This window comes from Fusarium sambucinum, chromosome II (assembly GCF_050947815.1).
Source record: "Fusarium sambucinum isolate potato_lamoka chromosome II, whole genome shotgun sequence".
Taxonomy (NCBI): domain Eukaryota; kingdom Fungi; phylum Ascomycota; class Sordariomycetes; order Hypocreales; family Nectriaceae; genus Fusarium; species Fusarium sambucinum.
In genome coordinates, this window is record NC_139293.1 from 7,884,423 (window position 1) to 7,906,018 (window position 21,596).

The window sequence follows — 21,596 nt, forward strand, 5'->3', positions numbered from 1 at the left end:
AGACTAAACAGAACTAAGAATGGGCTGCTTAGTGTTGGGGTTGCCGACGATCGGGGTTAGTATCCTCGTTGACCTTGCAGGATGTAATTATTGGAGGGCACGCGAGTGGGTCTCTGTGCGGTGAACACAACCGCGTTCTTATCGTTATCGCACAGGCATGCACATTTCACGAACTGCAAAAACGTCAAAAAGGCTACAGCTTTGGGAGAGAACTTGAACTTTATTTCTATCTCACTACTGTGAAAAACTGTTCACCTGGAGACATTTCTCGCAGGTGTTGGTTCAAGTCATTATGGTAACGAACACCATATATGCTTGTTGCCTTGCCACGGTCGCCAGAGGCTTGCTCTCCATTGCGCTCACCCACAAGCCCGTCATCGAACTTGTGTTTCTTTCATGGAACCATCAAAAGGGCTCGTCAACAACCCTCCTCGACTTTGTTTCATCAGCTCCTCTCAACTCAACGAATCCCTGAAATATTAAGGCGCTCAAATCAACTGAGCGCGTGCGCCGCAGTACCGGCACGAGCAATCTATGAGATGTGTCGCGGGATGAGTATCTTATCTTTTTCCCCCTGAACCGAAATCCCTCGTGATAATCCCCCGCCTAACCGCCCTCCCAACGCCAATGCAATGCAGAAAAGATTCAAAATGGTACAAACGCAAATTCCTGGCTTCCATCCTGGGCGTCAAGACCAGATGGAAACCAGTGAATTGAAAAGCAATCGTGGTATCGTGACGGTTTGTCTAATCATACACGTCGATAAGATAGTGGTAGTGTGATGTGTCGGGTAAGAGATGACATAGTGACACCTTAGACCTTTCGGAAATCTTTGGAGAACAGTTAGCATGACGTTCTCAAAGAGAATGACAGGGATGAACAAACCTTGCAACACTGGATAGATCATCTCGAAGGCCTGGTAGATTTCCTCACGGACTTTGGCACCTGTCAAGACGATCTTTCCACTGACGAAGATGAGTAGCACGATCTTAGGTTTGATCATGCGGTAGATAAGACCAGGGAACAACTCAGGTTCGTAGGAACTGAAATTGTGATGGCGAGATGCCAAACCCTCCAGTCGGATAGGGAACTTGATGTCGCAAGAGCCAACAATGTTCTGAATCTTGAAGTCGGTGAACTTGGCGTTGAAACCAAGCTTCTGAATGATACGGGCGTACTTTCTGGAAGCAAGCTTCGAGTCATCCTCGGACTTGGCACCAGTGACAACCATCTTGCCGGAAGCGAAGATCAGGGCGGTCGTCTTGGGCTCACGAATTCGCATGATGACGGCAGCGAAACGCTTGGTATGTTAGCAACATGTTTATACTCAGTGCACTCATAGAGTCTGATGTACCTTGGGGTTGTACTCTGCGTTACGCGCGTGCAGAGCGATGGTCTTGAGGTCCAAGCGGCAGTCAAGGTTCACTGTAGCCACGATGTTCCTTTAAATTTGCGAGATAAGCCTCACTGAGCATAAAAAGGTCACTCAGGAGGATACATACTGTAGAGTGGGAGTGATTCCACTGGGTCCTTGAGTAGCAGCAGGCGTCGCGACAGGCGTTGCGGGTGCCACCCCGTTGCCATTTGCCGCCTGCTGACCATTAGGAGCAGGTTGCTGAGCATCGCTGTTGCCGACAGGCGGCGGCGTGAGCTCGTTGGTAGCTCCGGGGAACGACAGCGATCCAGGCGCAGTAAAGGCCTTGGCTTGCGCCGCGTTGGACGGGTGAGTCTGGATGCCTTCCATGATTGGAGTCGGTATCGAGAAGTGTCAACGGTTATGAACAATCGCTGAACAGATCTATGAGCAGACTGAGGTTAGCATCGCGTATTGAATTAAAAAAAAAAAACCATGCATCCTACCCTATGAGGGAGATGCGATCGCGATGTGGATGATGCAACGGGATACAGAAAATGCAGCGCCGTTGATATGATGTAGAAGGGAAGTTAAGAAAAGGGAGAAGAAGCTGGCCTTTTATAGGCAGAGTGGGGCAGTGCAGTGATTCATGGGGCACATACCAATAGCGGGAGAGAAACAAGTGAATGTGTCCCCTACAAAGAAACTGACCCAGCAATTGAATAGATTGTTCCGGAAAGCGTCGAATGAATAGATTCGATGCGGAACGGTATAAAAACGAAACGAAGGCGGTCGGTTTTTTTTTGGTAGGCGATACTCAAGATATCGGCCAAAGAATTAGGTATTGGAAGACCACGAGCTTCTTTCACTTCACAGCAGCTTCTTGTTTTTTTTTTTGGGGTTTCTTTTATTGTTGTCTACAACAGCGCAACGAATCTGATGTGACGATGACGGTTGTCGGCGGGGATCGCTTCGTTCCGGTCGTCGTTGATATCGATTGCGCGCAAGGAGCGAAAAGGGAAATGAACGTGTTTCAGTTCTTTCTTGTGACCTGGTTGATTAGGGTGTCTGCACCAAGGTCTTTTCTTGCTGGGCTAGAGAGTGGGATCACGTTTGCAGTAGAGCAAGATCGTGACGTAGAGACAAAGAGAAGTGACAATAACCTTTTATCCCAAAGAGATGTGAGGCTGTGAATATTGTCAAGGTGAGGAAGGGTTGGTTAGGTAATGGAGGTGCGATGTGGGGTGTGACGTCGTGGGGGGAGCAAGAATAAAAAGAATGGCCGGACGTAAGTGGTTGGTACGTAGGGCCGTCAATCGGGACTTCCACGCAGGTCTTTCGAAACAGGCGGGCGAGGGGAGGGCTGGCTACTTATAATTTTGGGCAAAGGCTGTTCAGGCAGGACACCCCAGGCAACAACACAACCTGTGGCGGCGACGCTGGCAGGCTTGGCGTGCGCTAGTTTGTGCACTAAACTCTGTCGGTCCAATCAAACACTCTTGCGACGCTGACTTTATCTCCTTTTTTCCCACACACGCACCCCAGTCCAAGGCTTAAGCCCCTGAAGTATCGCTATAACATACTCAAAGTCTATGTACAAGTGACTTTTCCACACGAACCTCGGATTTGGGTTACCTTCTTCAGTGCATGGTCTAGCACCTGCAATGCACTGAGTAGCCCTGCACTGGGGGGGGAAAAACAAATCTCTTCCGGATCGCCACTACAAACAAGTAGGTAGATATGTGCCCTGCTGCCCGACATTGGCCGCGGCTCACTCTCAGCCTGTAATGTCCTGTTCTCACTGAGAAACAAGATCATGAGGAAGGAATCGTTCGTGCCCAAGCGTGATAGCCCATTCGACATGTGTCCGTCACCAGAAACCTGACTGTCGATGTAAACAAGAAAAGAAAGAAAAGTTGAAAAGAGTACAGAGAAAGTATTGGATCATGCTTACCAGTACTTTCTTTGTCTTGTCTTGTTTTTTTTCTGTTTCTGTCCTGATTAATCAGAGAACGCATGCCTCCTGTAGCCCCTAGCGCGACCGAGGATGTCTGGCGCGGTCAGCCCACCTGCCTGCTTGTCTCCTCTCGTTTCTTTTCCTGTCGTCATCTTCCCCCTGGACTTTCTTTTCTGTCCCTCCGTCACCTCACTTTGTCTCTCACCTCCTCTTCTTCCCAAACAACCCACAAACCTCACATCAATCTGCAGGTTGAAGAAGCAGCCACCGACATTCGAGCATGATGATCGATTTAACAAGCGACAACGCACCACACGAGGACAACTGCACGGCCGAGATCAGATAAAACCCATCAGAACAGTAAAAGCGACCGGCAAGAACCAGCACCGAGCGAATCACCACGGACGAAAACGAAGCCCAACACTGACGGGAACGACCACTTTAGGTGGGAAAGGCGGGCACCGAGACCCAGCGTCGAGCAGAGCCTGACTTGACCTGGACTGGCTTGACTCAAGCCGGAATTTGCGACGACAGCAGCACGCAATCCGGAGGCGATAAAAGCGTCACAGCGCCTATCCATGGAGCCCTCAGATGCCTGTGGACCTCGGATACGGGTTGAAATTATGGACCGGGGGGCTAGTCCGAAGCGACGTGGTTGGTTACCTTTCGGCTTTTTACTCACTCATTTCAGATGCGACTCCTCTCACCTTCAGTCTGATTGCACTCGTTCGCTAGCGCAACCAAGATCACACCCGTTAATCCAATCACAACCGCGTACCCCCGTCGGAGTCGGAGCGGACACCCACTACCTTCAAGTTCCAGCCATGCTCGGCCCTGTCAAACCCTCTTCTCGCCCCCGTGGGACTCTTATCCCAACCTAACCACCAACTCTTGCCAACCACCAGCAACATGACGGGACCCTGAAACACGCTCTGCCCCCTTCACTGATAATTTCCTCAGCCCACGCGCCCTCCATCGCGACGCGTCGTCACCCTAGCAGCCTCAGAGGCCTGTGGTCGAATGTGCTGATAGCGATGGTTGTCTCGCAAGCGTCTCATCTTTTTCAGAAACATTATGCCATGATCAGAAGCTTTTGCAGAAAACCACTATCGGCATAATCCAGCTTGCCCTACAGACGCACAAAGCCTGGTTTCCGGACACACCGCAAAGCAGATTTTTCGCCCAGACGACGGCAACCAGCAGGTAAGGTAGGCTGTGGGTATTTCCATTTTTCTCGTCCTTGGTGTGTCCTTTCTCTTTGTAGCCCCAACCGCCCGCTGACTTAGTGAGTCATTCCACTCTGGCCAACCATGAATCAGTCCACACCCCAATCTGCCCCCCTCGCAGTGCTAGGGAGGCTGGCTCTGTGCGTCCACTAGCTGGCTTTTTACATCATGTACTCGGTACATGGACCTTCTGGCAGTTGTCTTAAAATTTGCAGTCGTCATGATGGTTCAGATGTTGATCTTGATTCATTCCCCATCATCATGCGTAGGTTTCTACTTCAATTCTTGGTTTGATATTCAAACTGATGGTGACGACTGTTTGTGGACTCAAATCTCCAGGGCTATCAAAGTTGAGTTTGTGGTTCGTGAAAACCCCAGTCTGCATTAAGGACACGTTCCAGGATGCTGCGGGCAATTTGAAGTCAAATGGTGACACGAAAATTTTGATTGTCAAGGATCGCCGAGTACTGTTACCTTTACGAGCAGGCTCCCAAGACCTGGGGCTGCTTCGAGAAGTACCTCACTAACAATTTCCTTGTTTCGCAACACTCTCCTAATCTGGTTCAAGACTTGGTCTGGATGCTGACTCCACTTTTGCTGTGCTCAAAAGCATTCTATTCAAAAGGTCCTAACCAACCTGCCAGCCTCATTTGTGATTCTCTAGGCTTCTACCAGGATCTATCATGTGTTGCAAGCCTCATGGCAATCTGGCTGTATTGTCATTGACTCTCTATTGCAATACTGACTCATGAATGGCCTTCGATTGAGGATTATACTTTTCACGTTCACATGTAAAAGGAAATAAACTTGTGCCTGACAGTATTTTAACTATTTACTTTCTGGTTGCTGTATCAACATTATCTATCTTTCGTCTTTACCTTTTTTCACTTAAAGGTTCGCCTTTGGCTCGATGTTTGAGCCAGATAAGTTTGTTATCAACCTATTTCATACCCGCGGAAACCGCAAAGACCAAGTGCTCTCCACAGATCGGAGGTTCTAGATTTTGGTTTGACCGTTGGCTCACCTACTGATAAGGAAGGCCAAGACCCATTACGTTCATGCGGCTCAAGAGTCGGTGTTACGCTTGCTGCCGGTTAAAAGAGGTAAATCTCCGTTGCCTATCACATTTTTGGTTGGCTTCCGAGCTGGAAGGTCTAAGACGTGTTATATCAATGTAAAATATTTGTTGGCAGCTTGACCTCTACTCCAATGTGCTCCCAATGACAAATCCTTTCCGTCTTTTACATGTGGCCTTTTGCCAAATTTGCTTTCCCCAACACGCCGAGTATGCATCCAGGTATATAAATCAGGTATCATACATAATAAACAATAAAAAAGAGAGTTCTTGTTAGAACATGTGTTTGCTTTTCTTAGGTCATGTAGTACTTGGGGCCCTCGCCTCCCTGTGGTACTTGCCAGTTGATGTCTTGGTGAGGCGCCTTGATATCACATGTCTTGCAGTGAATACAGCTATCGCAGTGTTAATTTCAAACTTCCAACTCAAAATCGAAGTATGAGTATAAATGAACTTACTTTTGTGCGTTGATTTGGAATCGAACGCCATGGGGCTTTGACTCATCCTCAACATATTCGTAAACACCTGCTGGGCAGAAGCGGTTCTCCATGCCCTTGTAGGGAGGGTATGTTGACTCAGTGTGGGCGTCCCAGTCCTTGACTTGAAGGTGAACAGGCTGGTCCTCCTCGTGGTTGGTTCCAGTACGGGAGACACTTGTCAGGATATCAAAGGTGAGCTTGCCATCAGGCTTCTCATACTCGATCTTGGGAACCTTGTCGGCGGGAAGAATAGCCTCGTGATCAGGTGTCTTGTGCTTAAGTGTCCAAGGAACCCGGCCCTTGAAGACATAGGCTTCGAGACCGGAGTACATGATACCGCCATAAAGACCGAGAGGGGTATGGAAAGATGGCCGCATGTTACGGACCTCGTGAAGCTCCTTCCATATGGAAGAGTCCCGAAGCTTGTTCTCGTAGTCGTATAGGAAGACTGTGCCTTCGTCGGTCTTCTCGCTAAGAGCAGTCCATGCTGCCTCGGCGGCCAGCATGCCTGACTTCATGGCATTGTGTGTACCCTTAACCTTAGGAACATTGACGAAACCAGCCGAGTCACCAATGAGCGCACCACCAGGGAAAGCGACCTTGGGGATGGACTGGAAACCACCCTCGATCAGAGCACGGGCACCATATGAGATGCACTTTCCACCCTCGAGAACATCACGGAAAAGGGGGTGTTTCTTGAGCTTCTGGAACTCTTGGTATGGCGACATCCAAGGGTTTGAGTAGTCAAGAGAGGTAACGAGACCGATCTGAACAAGGTTTTCACCAAAGTGGTACATGAAAGAACCACCGTATACGTCCTTGGGCAATGGATAACCCATTGAGTGCACAACCAGACCCTTCTCGAACTTGGCAGGGTCAATCTCCCAAACTTCCTTAACACCAAGACCGTAAGTCTGGTGCTGGCTATCCCTTCGCAGATCGAACTTGTTGATAACCTGCTTACTCAAACTTCCGTGGCAACCTTCGCCAAACATGGTGACTCGGGCGTGGAACTCCATACCTCGCTCAAATGTTTCCTTGGGCTTGCCATCACGACCAACACCAAGATCGTTGGTAGCGACACCCTTGACAGAGCCATCTGCATTGTAAACAACCTCGGAAGCAGCAAAGCCGGGGTAGACTTCAACGCCGATCTCTTCAGCACGCTCGCCGAGCCACTTGACAAATTGGTTCAAGCTAACAATATAGTTTCCGTGGTTGGTCATCTGAGGAGGCGCGGGAATAGGAATAGCAGAGTTCTTAGTAAGGAATCGCATACGATCGGTGCCGGCGGGAGTGGCGTGTTCGAATCTGTTGGGGTTGTTCTCGTCGAGCCAGTCGGGGAACAATTCATTGATGGCACTAGGCTGGATAACAGCTCCAGAGAGGATATGAGCACCGAGGTCGCCAGCCTTTTCCAGGACAAGCACACGAAAGTCCTCGTTACCAGCCTCATTGGCGAGCTGCTTAAGACGGATGGCAGCACTGAGACCAGCAGGACCGCCTCCTACAATGCAGACATCAACCTCGTCAGACTCGCGTTCGACGGTGGCGGGGTCAAAATCTGTGTCGTCGTCTCGAAGTCTCGAAGTGGTGCTAAAGGCGCGAGAGGCCAATGGCACTTTTGCAGATGACCATAGTGCCGTACTCGTTCTCCTTGGGAGAGAGGATCTGGCAGCGATTGTGGCGGGGGAGAAGGTTGATCTGGCGGGACGCAACTGAGTTCGAGAAAGCACTTGCGAGCTGCGCTGGACGCATCGCGAAACTGGTCGTGGGGCGGGCATGATGGCGAGAGGATTGATTGAGTTGTTCAGCCACCAGAAGAGGAGATGGCTAGAAGAAAGAAGTAAGGAAAAAAGAGAGCTCAAGGTAGGAGAGAAATGTCCTGGGGCCAGCGGCAACTAAAGCAACTTTCCGCCGATGACATTCTTTCTTTCCTGGTGCGATGGTCTCGTTAGTCCGGCAAGGTAGTGGGGGTGTGCGAAGCCGTTTTTTGACAATTATCTCGTCACTTATTGGTTCTTTAGTGGGTGTCGTTATAGATCCTGGGGCTTCGTTCTCCGACTTCACTTTCATATATTATCCTCGGATCTATACCTAGGTCCTTTCAATTGAGATTCCAACTATATATTGAAATCATTAATCTCATATATTAGGACTATTCTATTTTGTTACAGCGTATCTACTCGAAACCTATCCAGCGTCTCTAGAACAACACGAGGCTGTCACCGGCAATCGGCTCTATATAACCATATAACCGAGGCCACAATCGATAGTCACAATGTCTTAAACTCGGCTGATCAGCATCGCATTTGTTTCTCAGATAACCTGGGGTAGCCGTGGCCAAGGTTAGCATGTGCAAGTCCATACTAATGTCATCATAGGTCACATGCGCTTTCTATTCTGCAGGGTGATTTTGTTATACTTATGGAATCGATATGTTCAACATCATCGTCACAGTGACTTACTGGACTCAATTGATTATGGCTATTGATTGACTCTCATGAATGTCCGTCTTGCAAGGGTCCACGATCAATTACGTCAATTCAATGCCCCAAGCGTTCGGTATCTTGATACTTGTTCCCGATGCTTTGATTCGGCTTAATGTACTCTTTTGCCGCGGTATCGGGCCTTGGGGTATAAGCGGATTCCTTCGGTATAGTGGCTTATTTTGCCGTACATCACTCATGATTCTTCACACGTCGGTTACCCTGTACATGAAGAATAGTTTTGTCAAAATTCGACGGCATAATAACTCGGAACTATATGGTTCAAATGCTGTTAAATGAGTTGGTATTCTCTAGTGTTATATATGACATTATTTTCTATGCACAAGGACTGAATGATGAGAAAGTTGTGATTATTTTTATGTTCATTCTACCAACGCCAGACTTGGAAAAGAAGCTGTTGCAACCCCAAAGAATGAAATAACCACTGTTCAGAAGAATGTACCATTTTTGAAGGAGCAGTGATTATCAATATAGACACCGAATCCTTCTCTAGGCCACCGGCAACTTGTCCTACTTGATTCACCAACTTACACCAATGGTCTCATGAACCAATATCTAATCATTTGGTAGTCGTCACAGAACGCACCGCTATCCGCCAGCTCAGTCAGTGTGCGACGAACACCAAAGTGAGTCATGTCAACCCATTCGGTCCATGGGAAAGTGTTCTGGGCCCAAAGGACGACAGTACCCTGCGGATCGGTCAAGATGGCTGTAGGTATTGGATTCACCTCTATGAAAGGCATAACCTCGAAGAACAGACCGTAGTCATCATTTACCAGCCTGAGGCAGTCTTCTCTTATGAGATAGTTGGGAGGGAGAAAATCGTTGAACGGATACATGATGTCTGTACGGAACAAGGCTCAGTGAGATGTCTGATTTGATGCAGTACACGGGTTCTTGTTTCAGCTGGTGACGAGACCATTGTCGTCCAGGCTGAACGAGCATGATATTTATGTTTCAGGATACACCGGTACAATCACAGGTGAGTGAACTGATCACTCTGTGCATCACAGCATTAAGCATACAGTTTGTCACGAACTCATCATGGTAGTTGTGACGGTATGTATTTATGAGTCTGATTGTGAAGAAGGAAATGATGGGGTATGTGAAACACTCTAGGTACATCCCGAGACATATGTTAAGCTTGTCATGATGGTGGTTTAATCAAGGATGGATAGAGATATATGATACTACTTAACTACGCCTGCGGTGTTACAAAGATTAACCACCTATTAAATGACAGAAAAATACAGCTCTCTTAAGCATGGATTTTAGCCTCGAGGCTGATCTAGATACCATCCATCTATCTGCACCACTGACCACTTCCCCAGCTTCAACCCATCTTGGTCCTAATCAGGGGTCAAGGATTAGTCATTGATCTCCACCAACACTCTAGTCCAGACCCTGAATTCTCGGGCCCCCTAAAAGTGAGGCAGGTAGCTGAGGTGCTCGTTTCAGTCCATACAAAACAACCGACCAACATGTTTCTTCTTCCACGCTGAATAACGTCAAATGACGGAAACATAATCAAAATGTACCGTCTTGTTTCATTCTTTTTAGGCGTAGCAGCTGTCTCTGCTAATTGTCCCAATTACGAGCAATTCGCCCGCGAGCGGCATGAACCCCTCTCATCCGGGCGCTATGAGTTCCCGCTTCAGCGTCCCAGCAAAGACTGTCGCACATATTCGGTGCCAGCGGTTGAGCATGTAATTTACGAGGAAATGGATCAGGCTATTGGTGATCCAGATCTTTATCGTTTGTTTTTGAATACATGGCCCAACACTTTGGATACAACCGTGAAGTGGAGGGGTGTTTCAGCGGATAACGCTGATGAAGAGGTTTGGCGATACCATCATGAAGTTGACATCGTACCATTGACTGACATACACACTTCAGTTAGCATTTATCACCACAGGCGACATAAATGCGCAATGGATCCGCGATAGCTCAAATCAGTTGCAGTCATATAAATCTGTTCTGTCCTCCGACGATATCGCCTCTCTTTTCCGCGGCGCAATCAACCTTCAAGCTCGATACCTCACAAAGTCGCCCTTCTGCAACGCCTTTCACCCTCCGCCTGAAGCCAAGATACCTCGAACAAAGCGATCCGTTCAGCCTCGAGACACTGTGAGCCCGAAATACGACCCCGAATTCGTCTTCGAGTGCAAGTACGAGCTCGACTCCCTCGCCGCTTTTCTCCAGCTATCATGGGACTACTACGAAGAGACGGAAGACGGCGACTTCTTTGGAAAGTTTGGCTGGGTAGAAGCCATTAGGAAGATCCTCAAGGTCGCCGAGCACATGCAGGAAGGAACATATGACGAGAAAGGCATAGTACAGAAGCCAGCCTATACATGGCTGCGTAACGCGGACAGTGCTTCAGAAACCGTCTCCAACCATGGCCATGGAGCCCCCGTGAAAGGCCACATTGGCCTTGTGCGCAGCTTCTTCCGACCATCTGACGATGCCTGCATCTATCAGTACTTTATACCCGCAAACATGATGTTTTCGAGGTATCTCACATCATGTGCCAAGATAATGCGGCCTCTGGACGAGGAATTGGCCAAGAAGATGGAGGCAATGGCAAGCGGTATTGAGTATGGAATTAATCAGCACGCTATCATCCAGCATCCCGTATACGGAGAGATGTACGCATACGAGATTGACGGATTTGGATCCCACAGTCTCATGGATGACGCGAATCTCCCATCTCTGCTTAGTATTCCACACATGGGTTATAAGCCAGCATCGCAGCACGTCTACGATAACACACGGGCTTTTGTTCTTAGTCCATCCAACCCATACTACGCACGAGGGCCTGTCCTCAACGCCACGGGCGGACCACATCTCGGCCCTGGTATGGCGTGGCCTATGGGACTCATCGTTCAGCTCCTGACAAGCGATGACGACGAGGAGATTGTGGATGGTATTCGTCAGTTGATGAGCTCAACGAGCGGACTTGGTCTCATACATGAGACAGTTAACAGCTTCAATGAGAAGCACTGGACAAGATCATGGTAAGTTGTGTTCACTCAAATCACGTGTGAGATTGGTACTGATAATAAATTAGGTTCTCATGGGCGAATGGCTTGTTTGGACAAATGATCCTGGACTTGCATAAAAGAAAACCAACGTTGATAGCTAGGAGCTACCAGGACGTCGGAAATGTTTGAATGAATGCGTGTATGTTGGAGTACTGAAAAACCTGGTTGCCCTCAAAGTATCAGGGAGAATGGCCGCTGGAAGCATAAGAGACGAAATTATTAGGTTAGTTTATGATTTTTAGACCAGACTTGTCAGGCTGTTTACTCGTATATCCTAAAACCTTGAAGTCGACCTTTCTGTTACCCAGTAAACATGCCAATCACCAACTAGAATAAATATTGAATAAAAAGTGCTTGGTTATCATGATACGTTTACTATATGCCTAATCTATCATGTGTGTTGGTGTACGACTTAAACACCGACAACATCAATGCTGTGTTCCAAACTGCCATGTCCGACGCCTATGCATGCAAAGTCCTGCTCCCTATACCATATTTCATAAAACAACAAAGTCACCCATGAATGCTCAACTCAAATCGAAACCTGCTCCCGACTGTACAGCGTACAGCAACTTCTCCCGAAGCGTCGCCTCTGAAGTGTATTTCGGCAGCTTGAGCAGATTAACACACGTGCTCGTGCTCGGAAGCCTCTCCTCATCTGAACCTCCATCACGGATGCTGAACTTTGGCCTCAATTGCGAGAAACCCAGCAAAGGCGCTCGTGGTGTAGAACTGACATACTTGAGCACATCCCGACGCTGAGCATCTGTGAAGCTGCGCATAACCTTCCAGAATATCTTGATAGTGTCGTGCTCTTCTCCATCGTCGCCAATTTCGTAAATTCCACTATAAATTGTGTGCTTACGGAGATCTTCAATGTCGATCTCAGACGAGTCACCACCCACCAGACGCTGTAGCTCTGACTGGTTGAACATGGACAGCCAGTTGGGTCGGATGATGGAGCGCAGGCCGTGCAAAAAGGCCGTGGTCTGTAGAGATGGCTGAACAATCAAGCGATGGCGAGCAACGTACGAGATGTACAGTAGTCGGTTGTCGTTCGTAACGTAGGTTTGATCGCCATTGGCAATGAGCTTCTTGGCAACGGTCTTGACTGGATCACCTGGTGGTGAGATCTGGTCTGCAATCGTAAAGTCAATGCCTAGTTCTGAAACGTCTCCCGAATAATTCTTGAGTCGCAGCATTCCCTTGTAGAGCTCCTCATCCATGTCGCGAAGATCGTTGACGCTGCCTTTGTAGTTCTTCTCGTCGTTGGGACCCGTTGACGCCCATTTGAGGAGGAAGAAGCCAGCAAATGCCAGGTCAACGAGAATACCTTCGTACATGCATTTGCCCACAATTCTGCCAAGGAATTCCATGCGCTTGAGTATATTTCCAATGCAATCCCGGTACTCCTTGTCAGTTTCTGAATACCCGCTCATCTTGAGTTTTTCACGAACAACATCAAGCGCTATAGGATCAGGAAAGAGCAGCCCCTTTTCGTTTGATGTAAACATGCCCTTACCATGGTCAGAGCCAAACGCTTCCGTCGTAACGCTGATGAGGAACTCCTTCGTAACACCGCCGCCGTCAATTCCAGCCTCTTGAGTACCGAACTGATCGACAAATGTGATTTGGATCGGGTCCTTGAGACCGTCCCCTATCTCGTAGAACTGCTTGTATGCATCTTCAAAAAGTTGCTTCCGCGAGATTTGTGCATGGTGTTTGGCGAAAGGACTACCAAAGGACATCAGGCTGTTGCCATCTCTCTGAGATCGATCGAGATTGATGAACTGGCGGAAGATCATGACACGGGTTTCGAAGGGGACAGCATAGGGCATGTGTTTCAATATCTCCAGCTTTGGCCCCATTTCTGCTAGACGGCGCTCTTTTTGGCTTCGTACCTGCTGAGCCTTCAATCGCTCAAGTCTTGCATGTCGTGACAGTCGCTGACCAGCTATGGTCGAATAGAACCCTGGAACACTGGCATATTCGTTTTCCATATCGTCATCACTATCGTCCGAATCCTCCTCGATCTGTCGCTGTTCTTCTGCAATGACGGCGGCGATAAAGTCTCCCTGATCAAGCTTTGATGTCATGAGCCAGTGATTTGTAGGCAAGAACTGTTTCCGCGAGTCTCGCTCGTACAACATTTTCATTGCTGATGTCACAATGTTCCGCAAGCTGTCAATATCCAAACTTGTCGGACTTTGGTGCAATCGTGCGTCCTGCCCTTGGTTCGTCGAGGATGGTCCTCTAGTACTGAAATAAGTATCCATGCGTTGTTGGGAAGCTGCCTCCAGATCATTAAGTGACTTGGTAAGTTCGTGCGTGTTGTAATGGAGAGTAAAAGCAGTGTTCTTGAGAAAGCATGTTAGCATCTCAACATGTTCCAGTGAAAGACTGCATGATCGAATTCGGGAAGTGGACGGGGCTTGCTGTATGACTGGTGGGTAAATGCCATAAAAGAAGTCCTCGTCATCGCTCAAACGAAGGATGAAGACGTATAGTTCAAGGAACAAAAGGATGATTCGCCAGTCTTGCTCCTCTTCAGAAGAATCCGCATTTCTAGCCGTAGCACCAAGATATCTGCGTAAGACATCGAGAGGCTGCTCTGACTCTGTCCTCAACTTGTTAAAGACAGTTGTCTTTACCATCATTTGCCAGAGAAACTTGATGGTTGGGACATCGCCCGTTAGTGTAGGGATTTCTTCGAGGAAGAGGCGCATTCGGATATCGTCACCTTTCGAAGGAAAGCATCGAAGTAGGGTTAAGATATATCCTGCAAGAAAGCTTGTGCTCTGGTACTCTTGTCGTGAAGATCTCGCAAGATTGACAGAGAAGTCGTGCAAGATCTGTATGATGCCTTTGCTGTCCACTAGAGACATCAATTGAGAAGTAACATATGGATCAAGTGGTGGTGCGAGTGGCTCCTCAGAATCATTCTCCTCGTCCTCATTTATCTTAATCGAAGCCGACAACCGAGTGCTGATAGTAGAGGAGAGGGCTGACAGTTGAGTATAAAGTGTCTCTAAGATCCCTGTGTCGGGGCTAGAATCAGTGCTGAAGCGAGCCAGATCAATGAAATGAGCAAGCTGCCAGAGTTGACCATCTTGGGAATATCGGGGGCTCGCGGTTGGTGATAAACCGGCCACTATCGCCCTCGCCAGATGAGAGAACCGAATTGTATGGGACACATCTGAAATGTTCTCTTCGAAGCAATATAGGTTATCAGTGATCAAGAACGAGAACGCAAAGGCATGATACACTTGTGCAATCACTAGAGAAGTGTTAGCAGAATTACAGGACACTGAATTTAAGACTGACCTTCTGAAGAAGCAACCTCGAAGGGGCTAGTGATGGCATGGAGCACAATCTCTCGCCACTGCCCACCAAGACTCCGAGCTTGACACACTTTGCCAACCACCTTGTAGTAACTGTCAATTGCAAGAAAACCCAAGTCGGGATAACTTGTCACAAGGCGGACAACAAGCTTGAAAATGAGATGTGTGTCATCGGAAAGGTTTCTGTATAATCCAGTTAGACGATAGCCAGGTACAGGCTTCTCAGACAGTGTTTTGTATACCTTGCTGAAGCGGATTTGTCTACTGCAGATAGAAGCAATCGAATAAGTTGCCCGATTCGTGAGGGATGAACATTTGGTGGTACGATTTGTCGGAGATCTACAGACTCGGTATCATGCGCATAACAGATAGCTCTTTGAATGTCGTCATCTCGTCGCAAGGCGAAGAAAGACAGAAGCAAGGGAAATGCTTCACGAAGTCTTTCGGACGGCGTTTGGCCGGATCCAGGCTTGTACAGAGCATCAAAAGTATCCCTCTGAGATGCCCTCAATTCTTCTCTTGTTTTATAGCCTCTCCATGTTCGTTGTATCTTCCCAGCAGCCTTTAGTTTCGTTCGTTCAATTTGTCGCTTTTCACGCTCGGCTTGGGCATTAGACACGGTTTTTGTAGCGTTCGAAACGGCAGACGGTGACCATGAGGTGTTGGCAAAAGGGTTCCCGGTAGAGCCGCTGAGGTTGACGTTTCGAGGGCGCCGCGAGTTGCCCGTAAATGTCGAGAACATCGCTGCGGTGTGCGGGAGCGACGGAGGTGGGAGATTGGAATTAAAGTTGAACAATAACGTGAGGATTTAACGGCGTGATAAGGTCATGACGGTGCAGACCGTGTATTGTCGATGTTGTTGGGTGACTTCTTCAGCTTCTAGAAGATTCAGCCTGAAGCTCAGTCAGCGATGAACGGGCCTGTTCTAGATTCTATTTTGCTGGTGCCGCGTTCGGAGTTTGGAGATATATGTAATGGTGGGGATGTTGGGAGAGGTGAACGTCACTGTCAAGCTGGGATGATGATAAGATAAGAGCGGGTCAGCTTGAGCCTTGAGCAGAAACGGGCATTTGCGCAACACGCAAATGCGGGTTGAAGATCACTGCAAAATACGACAATGCGCCAGGAATCTGAAGGATTTCCGGAATTGCTTCTATATTTATGTTCTTAATTCTCTACTAGTGAATGTGCGCTATAAGGTGAAATGAAGCATGGCTCTAAAACCTGGAACGAGGATTAATAACATGTATGTTGTCCATTGGCATCTCTTGAAGTCTATGGCTTTCCAAATTGAACGCCTAGACACCATGATTTGTATACCCTTTTCAAGCGTTTTGGGCTCTACAAGTGCCAGTACTTTGATCGATAGTATATCGTTACCACACAATTAGTCGCAATATTCAAAAATAGCCACTTGCTGAGAAACTTGGTAATTGTGGGAGGAACTTTACTGTGATGATAATTGAGACCCACTCTCACTATGTCTCATATAATTGTATGCTTACCTATCGAACGAGACACAAGTTACTTTTCATATACGTCGTGTCATTCTCGTGCAGGGTCTTCTTTTTGTTTCATTTTATCTCATGGCTAAGCCATCTCAACGCTATGATGCCCTCTTTTGAACTGTCTCCTGCGCAACCTTGGCTGTTGCGTTCACAATCAGCTCGTGCTCATGAGAGTGCACCTTTTCCTTATACTCTTCTAGACTCTCGCCCTTCCACTCGATCTCCTTGACCAGGATAGGAGTACCCCTGTCAACCTCAGCAATTACGTAGTGGGCCATGATACCCGAGCGTGTTAGTCGTCCGGCCTTGAATTCATCATAGGCTCGCTCAATGGCACTAGCTCCGTCAAACTCTCCAGGAAGCGCACTGAAAAAGCAGCGTTAGCATCCAAACAAGGTTCCTAGGTAAATATACATATCGGGAACACTGACGGGTGAAGATTAATGATGTTGATGCCCGCCTTCTTGATGGGGTCAAGGAAAGCAGTAGAGAAAACGTGCATCCAACCAGCGAGAACAATCAGTTCAGGCTTCGACTCTGCTGATAGGATATTCTCTGCCAATGCGGCATCGTACTTTTGACGGCCCTCGACAACTTTCTGCTCATCCGTCTCTCCCTTCTTTAGGAAACCGCCGCTGATCAGGTTGAAGTATTCCCATGGAATACCTAGTCATGAGTTAGTATTGTCCAAATAGACGTAGGCTCCAAGACTATAAGAAAAATGTCGTACCTGCTTTCTCTGCCCTAACAGTCGCATGTGCATTCTTGCGGTTCACGATGAGAGAAATGATACGACTGTTTGGGAGAGAACCTGTGGAAATCGCATCTATGATGGCTTGAAAATTAGAGCCAAAGCCTGAGGCCATGACAAGAATCCGGCATGGTGAGTTGTCCTGGCTGGACATTTTGGAGAACGTGGCGAAACAATAAAACGATATGCGTGAGTTACTACTAGTTCCAGGGTATCAATCGGTCTCCAACATCAAAACTTTCCCCTCCAAAGGGTATCACGTGATGCCGATAGCGGCAGACACACAGTTGTGCTGCAATAGCGAGTATTCGATCGGCGTGGATAGGTCAATTTTATACTTTGCAACTTTGAGTATATTGAGAAGGTTCGGGCTTCAGTTTAGAGTTAAAAATACAAACAAAAACATCCGACATTATACGTTCAGGACACGCCAGAAGCTATTTCTCACTGTGACCTTGTAAGCATCAAAATGACTTGATTAGGAACAAGTCATATCAACCGTTCTTGCAATGAAGTCGTCTCATACCACGTAGCAAGAGTTTCATGTGATTTTGTTGGCATCACGCCAGGCATACAAGGTCTTATCTCGAACCAAAAGGCCACTTGTTGCGTTCATGCGCGGCAACATAATGTACATATGTTCATCTTTGGCGGTGTAGATGGATAGTTCAAGCATTATGGTGGCATTGCATTTTGACTTTGAAGGTGACTGGGTTTGTAGTGCTTGATATTGCTTTTTTAACCATCCTAGTCAAAGCATGACGGATGATGTTTTTGCTCTGTACCGTTGTAGAATATGAGACACAATATAGGAAAAATCGTCATAGTCTTGTTTTACAAGTTCATTTATACAAGGCAAAAAAATAAACCGTTTTCTCGCACAGTTTGTCCAGTTTCCTCTAGAACAACCATCACCTAGACTAGTGTTCTATGTAGGATTTACTAGCTTCTTTCAGTGACAAAAATTTCAACGTCTGCCATCTTTTACACGGCGCCGCCGCAAAGTACCTTAGCCACTGCCGAGATGGTCTGGATAGGGCACGTGCCCCCGCATCTTAGCAGTAAAAGGTGGTTCATAGGCATAAATCTGTTAGTGAAGGACATATGTACTACCCGCTTGCTTATCACAGCCAGCTGGCAAGTACCCCACTTACTCGAGTTTTGGTGGTTCAGAGTGCGACCGACAGTGACGGAAGGTTACCAAGGCAAGTAAGTGGCAGGTTCACTCCACCAATCCTTCCCCCTCCACCATGACCATGACCATGACCAAACTTTAGTACGTACCTTTATTAGCCTCCCCATTGTTAGGTTCTACCAGGAAGTGCGGCCAAGCAAAAAAAATAATTTCCATCACAGGCAGTGAATTTCTCTTTCTTCCCTCCCCAACCGCAAAACCAACCTTATCAAACAACCCAAAAAACCATAAAGTCGAGCCAGTCCGGAGGAACAGTATTCGTACTAGTTCTCTGTTTCTGCTCACTTCATTTCCACTCGGAAAGAAAAACACAAAAAAAACTTGAAAAAACCCCAAAATACACAACCCACCACCCCCTCATCTCACGACCCTCCCATCCTTTCCTCTTTGTCTCTCTCGCGACACCGCCCGAGTGACTTTTCTTCCTCTCACGAATTCTTTCATTATCGTCTTTGAGTCCTCACATACTCGAAGACTTTTGAAATCCTTCTGGTAGCTTCGCTTTGTCCGTTGCTTCCTTCTCTTTGTTCGCTCAAGGTCCAGTACCACGCGAACTTTGATCTGCTGTCGGCTTCATAAAAAGGTATGCTTGATCGACCCTCTTGTCTCTCCCCTCATGTTATCCAACTTTTTTTTCTCTCGTCTCAATTTTTCTCTAAAATTCCACTTTTATTCTTTACTTTATATACAAAAGCACTTCCTCTTGATCTGTTTACTGATACAACTCTTCGCAGGTTCTTACACAAACCTAGAAACCGATATTCACAATGGCCGCCAACGCTGCTCCCGGCGCTGTTGACCAGCTCGCCAACGACCTCAACAACACCTCTCTCAACGGAGGTGAGGCCAAGGCCCCTGCCGTCGACACTGGTGTCGCTGCTGCCACTGACGATGCTGCCGCTCCTACCCCCACCACCGCTGCTCCTCACCCCCAGAACTCGGCTTCTCTCTACGTTGGCGAGCTTGACCCCTCCGTCACCGAGGCTATGCTCTTCGAGCTCTTCTCCCAGATTGGTGCTGTTGCTTCTATCCGTGTCTGCCGTGATGCCGTCACCCGTCGTTCTCTCGGCTATGCCTACGTCAACTACAACGCCACTACTGATGGCGAGAAGGCTCTCGAGGAGCTCAACTACACCATCATCAAGGGCCGTCCCTGCCGTATCATGTGGTCCCAGCGTGATCCCGCTCTTCGCAAGACTGGCCAGGGCAACGTTTTCATCAAGAACCTCGATGTCGCCATCGACAACAAGGCTCTCCACGACACCTTTGCTGCTTTCGGTAACATCCTGAGCTGCAAGGTCGCCCAGGACGAGACTGGTGCTTCCAAGGGCTATGGTTTCGTGCACTACGAGACTGATGAGGCCGCTTCTCAAGCCATCAAGCACGTTAACGGTATGCTTCTCAACGAGAAGAAGGTCTACGTGGGTCACCACATTCCCAAGAAGGACCGCCAGAGCAAGTTCGAGGAGATGAAGGCCAACTTTACCAACGTCTACGTCAAGAACATTGCTCCCGACGTTACCGAGGATGATTTCCGCCAGCTCTTTGAGAAGTACGGTGATGTCACCTCTTCATCTCTGGCTCGTGACCAGGAGGGTAAGAGCCGTGGTTTTGGTTTCGTCAACTTCACCACCCACGAGAGTGCCTCCAAGGCTGTTGATGAGCTCAACAACAATGACTTCCACGGTCAGGACCTCTATGTTGGCCGAGCCCAGAAGAAGCACGAGCGCGAGGAGGAGCTCCGCAAGTCTTATGAAGCTGCTCGCATGGAGAAGGCCAACAAGTACCAGGGTGTTAACCTGTACATCAAGAACCTTGACGACGATGTCGACGATGATAAGCTCCGTGAGATGTTCAAGGACTTTGGTTCTATCACCTCCGCCAAGGTGATGCGTGAGACCCCCACTGAGGGTGACGAGGATAAGAAGGACGAGAGCGACAAGGAGAACCAAGAGGAGGCTAAGGAAGAGGCCAAGGAGGAGGTTAAGGAGGAGTCCAAGGAAGAGTCCAAGGATGAGACCAAGGAGGGCGAGGAGGACAAGAAGGTTGAGAAGAAGTCTGACAAGAAGCTCGGTAAGAGCAAGGGCTTCGGTTTCGTCTGCTTCGGCAACCCTGATGACGCTACCAAGGCTGTCGCCGAGATGAACCAGCGCATGTTCAACGGCAAGCCTCTGTACGTCGCCCTGGCCCAGCGTAAGGATGTCCGCAAGAGCCAGCTTGAGGCTAGTATCCAGGCTCGCAACCAGCTCCGCATGCAGCAGGCCGCCGCCGCCGCCGGTATGCCCCAACAGTACATGCAGCCCCCTGTCTACTTCGCTCCTGGCCAGCAGCCCGGTTTCATGCCCCAGGGTGGCCGTGGTGTTCCTTTCCCTCAGGGTGCCATGGGAATGCCCCAGGGTCGTCCCGGACAGTTCCCCTACCCTCAGCAGGGTGGACGTGGTGGTGTTCCCCAGCAGATGCCCCCCAACATGTACGGTATGCCCGGCCAGTTCCCTCCAGGATACGGCCAGCCCGGCACTCCTCAGTTCATGGCTGCTATGGCTCAGCAGCAGGCTGCTCTCGGTGGCCGTGGCGCTCCTCAAGGCGGCCGTGGTGGCCCTCAGGGTATGCCTGGCATGCCTCCCATGGCTGGTAACATGCCCGGCTTCCCCCCTAACAACAACCGCCAGGGTGGCCGAGGTGGTCCTGGCCGCAACGGCAACGGACCTCAAGGTGGCCGTGGTGCCGAACCTGCCGGAGCCTCCGTCCTCCAGCAACAGCTTGCTGCCGCCCCTCCTCCCCAGCAGAAGCAGATTCTGGGTGAGCTGATCTTCCCCAAGATCCAGGCCATCAACTCCGACCTTGCCGGTAAGATCACCGGTATGCTTCTGGAGATGGACAACACCGAGCTTGTCAACCTGTAAGTTTCCCCGCTTTGGATCATTTTACAATCAGCAACTAATATGTGTTATAGTATTGAGGACGACTCCGCTCTCAAGGCCAAGGTCGACGAGGCCCTTGCTGTCTACGACGAGTACGTCAAGGCTCAGGGCCCCGAGAGTGGTGAGGCCAAGAAGGAGGAGGAGACCAAGGCGTAAGCCTACTCCGACTCGACTATCATTTCCTTTTTCTATTATGGTTATCTGACTGGGCAACCCCCTCAACTGGAATGACGAC

The 21,596-nt window shown here is 48.7% G+C and overlaps 7 protein-coding genes across 7 annotated transcripts; 2 read left to right on the forward strand and 5 right to left on the reverse strand.

Moving 5' to 3' along the window:
* Positions 1–813: 813 nt before the first annotated feature.
* FSST1_009511 (TATA-binding protein) lies at positions 814–1,744 on the reverse strand (the record flags this gene model as incomplete). The annotated part of the gene is made up of 4 exons (XM_083226492.1): positions 814–830; positions 886–1,300; positions 1,355–1,442; positions 1,503–1,744. The coding sequence occupies 4 exons, from the start codon at positions 1,742–1,744 to the stop codon at positions 814–816; spliced, it is 762 nt and encodes a 253-aa protein (XP_083085472.1).
* Positions 1,745–5,907: 4,163 nt separating this feature from the next.
* Positions 5,908–7,875, reverse strand: FSST1_009512 (electron-transferring-flavoprotein dehydrogenase; the record flags this gene model as incomplete). Its single annotated transcript, XM_083226493.1, has 2 exons — positions 5,908–6,007; positions 6,071–7,875. 2 exons carry the CDS (start codon positions 7,873–7,875, stop codon positions 5,908–5,910), a joined length of 1,905 nt encoding a protein of 634 aa, XP_083085473.1.
* Positions 7,876–9,128: 1,253 nt separating this feature from the next.
* Positions 9,129–9,440, reverse strand: FSST1_009513 (uncharacterized protein; the record flags this gene model as incomplete). Its single annotated transcript, XM_083226494.1, has 1 exon — positions 9,129–9,440. The coding sequence occupies one exon, from the start codon at positions 9,438–9,440 to the stop codon at positions 9,129–9,131; it is 312 nt and encodes a 103-aa protein (XP_083085474.1).
* A 693-nt stretch (positions 9,441–10,133) lies between these two features.
* On the forward strand, positions 10,134–11,774 carry FSST1_009514 (glycoside hydrolase family 125 protein; the record flags this gene model as incomplete). The annotated part of the gene is made up of 3 exons (XM_083226495.1): positions 10,134–10,439; positions 10,498–11,618; positions 11,672–11,774. 3 exons carry the CDS (start codon positions 10,134–10,136, stop codon positions 11,772–11,774), a joined length of 1,530 nt encoding a protein of 509 aa, XP_083085475.1.
* A 398-nt stretch (positions 11,775–12,172) lies between these two features.
* FSST1_009515 (ubiquitin-ubiquitin ligase HUL5) lies at positions 12,173–15,728 on the reverse strand (the record flags this gene model as incomplete). The annotated part of the gene is made up of 3 exons (XM_083226496.1): positions 12,173–14,922; positions 14,970–15,169; positions 15,229–15,728. The coding sequence occupies 3 exons, from the start codon at positions 15,726–15,728 to the stop codon at positions 12,173–12,175; spliced, it is 3,450 nt and encodes a 1,149-aa protein (XP_083085476.1).
* Positions 15,729–16,592: 864 nt separating this feature from the next.
* On the reverse strand, positions 16,593–17,399 carry FSST1_009516 (phosphoribosylglycinamide formyltransferase; the record flags this gene model as incomplete). Its single annotated transcript, XM_083226497.1, has 3 exons — positions 16,593–16,860; positions 16,926–17,160; positions 17,225–17,399. 3 exons carry the CDS (start codon positions 17,397–17,399, stop codon positions 16,593–16,595), a joined length of 678 nt encoding a protein of 225 aa, XP_083085477.1.
* A 1,808-nt stretch (positions 17,400–19,207) lies between these two features.
* Positions 19,208–21,517, forward strand: FSST1_009517 (polyadenylate-binding protein; the record flags this gene model as incomplete). The annotated part of the gene is made up of 2 exons (XM_083226498.1): positions 19,208–21,339; positions 21,394–21,517. 2 exons carry the CDS (start codon positions 19,208–19,210, stop codon positions 21,515–21,517), a joined length of 2,256 nt encoding a protein of 751 aa, XP_083085478.1.
* Positions 21,518–21,596: the final 79 nt, after the last annotated feature.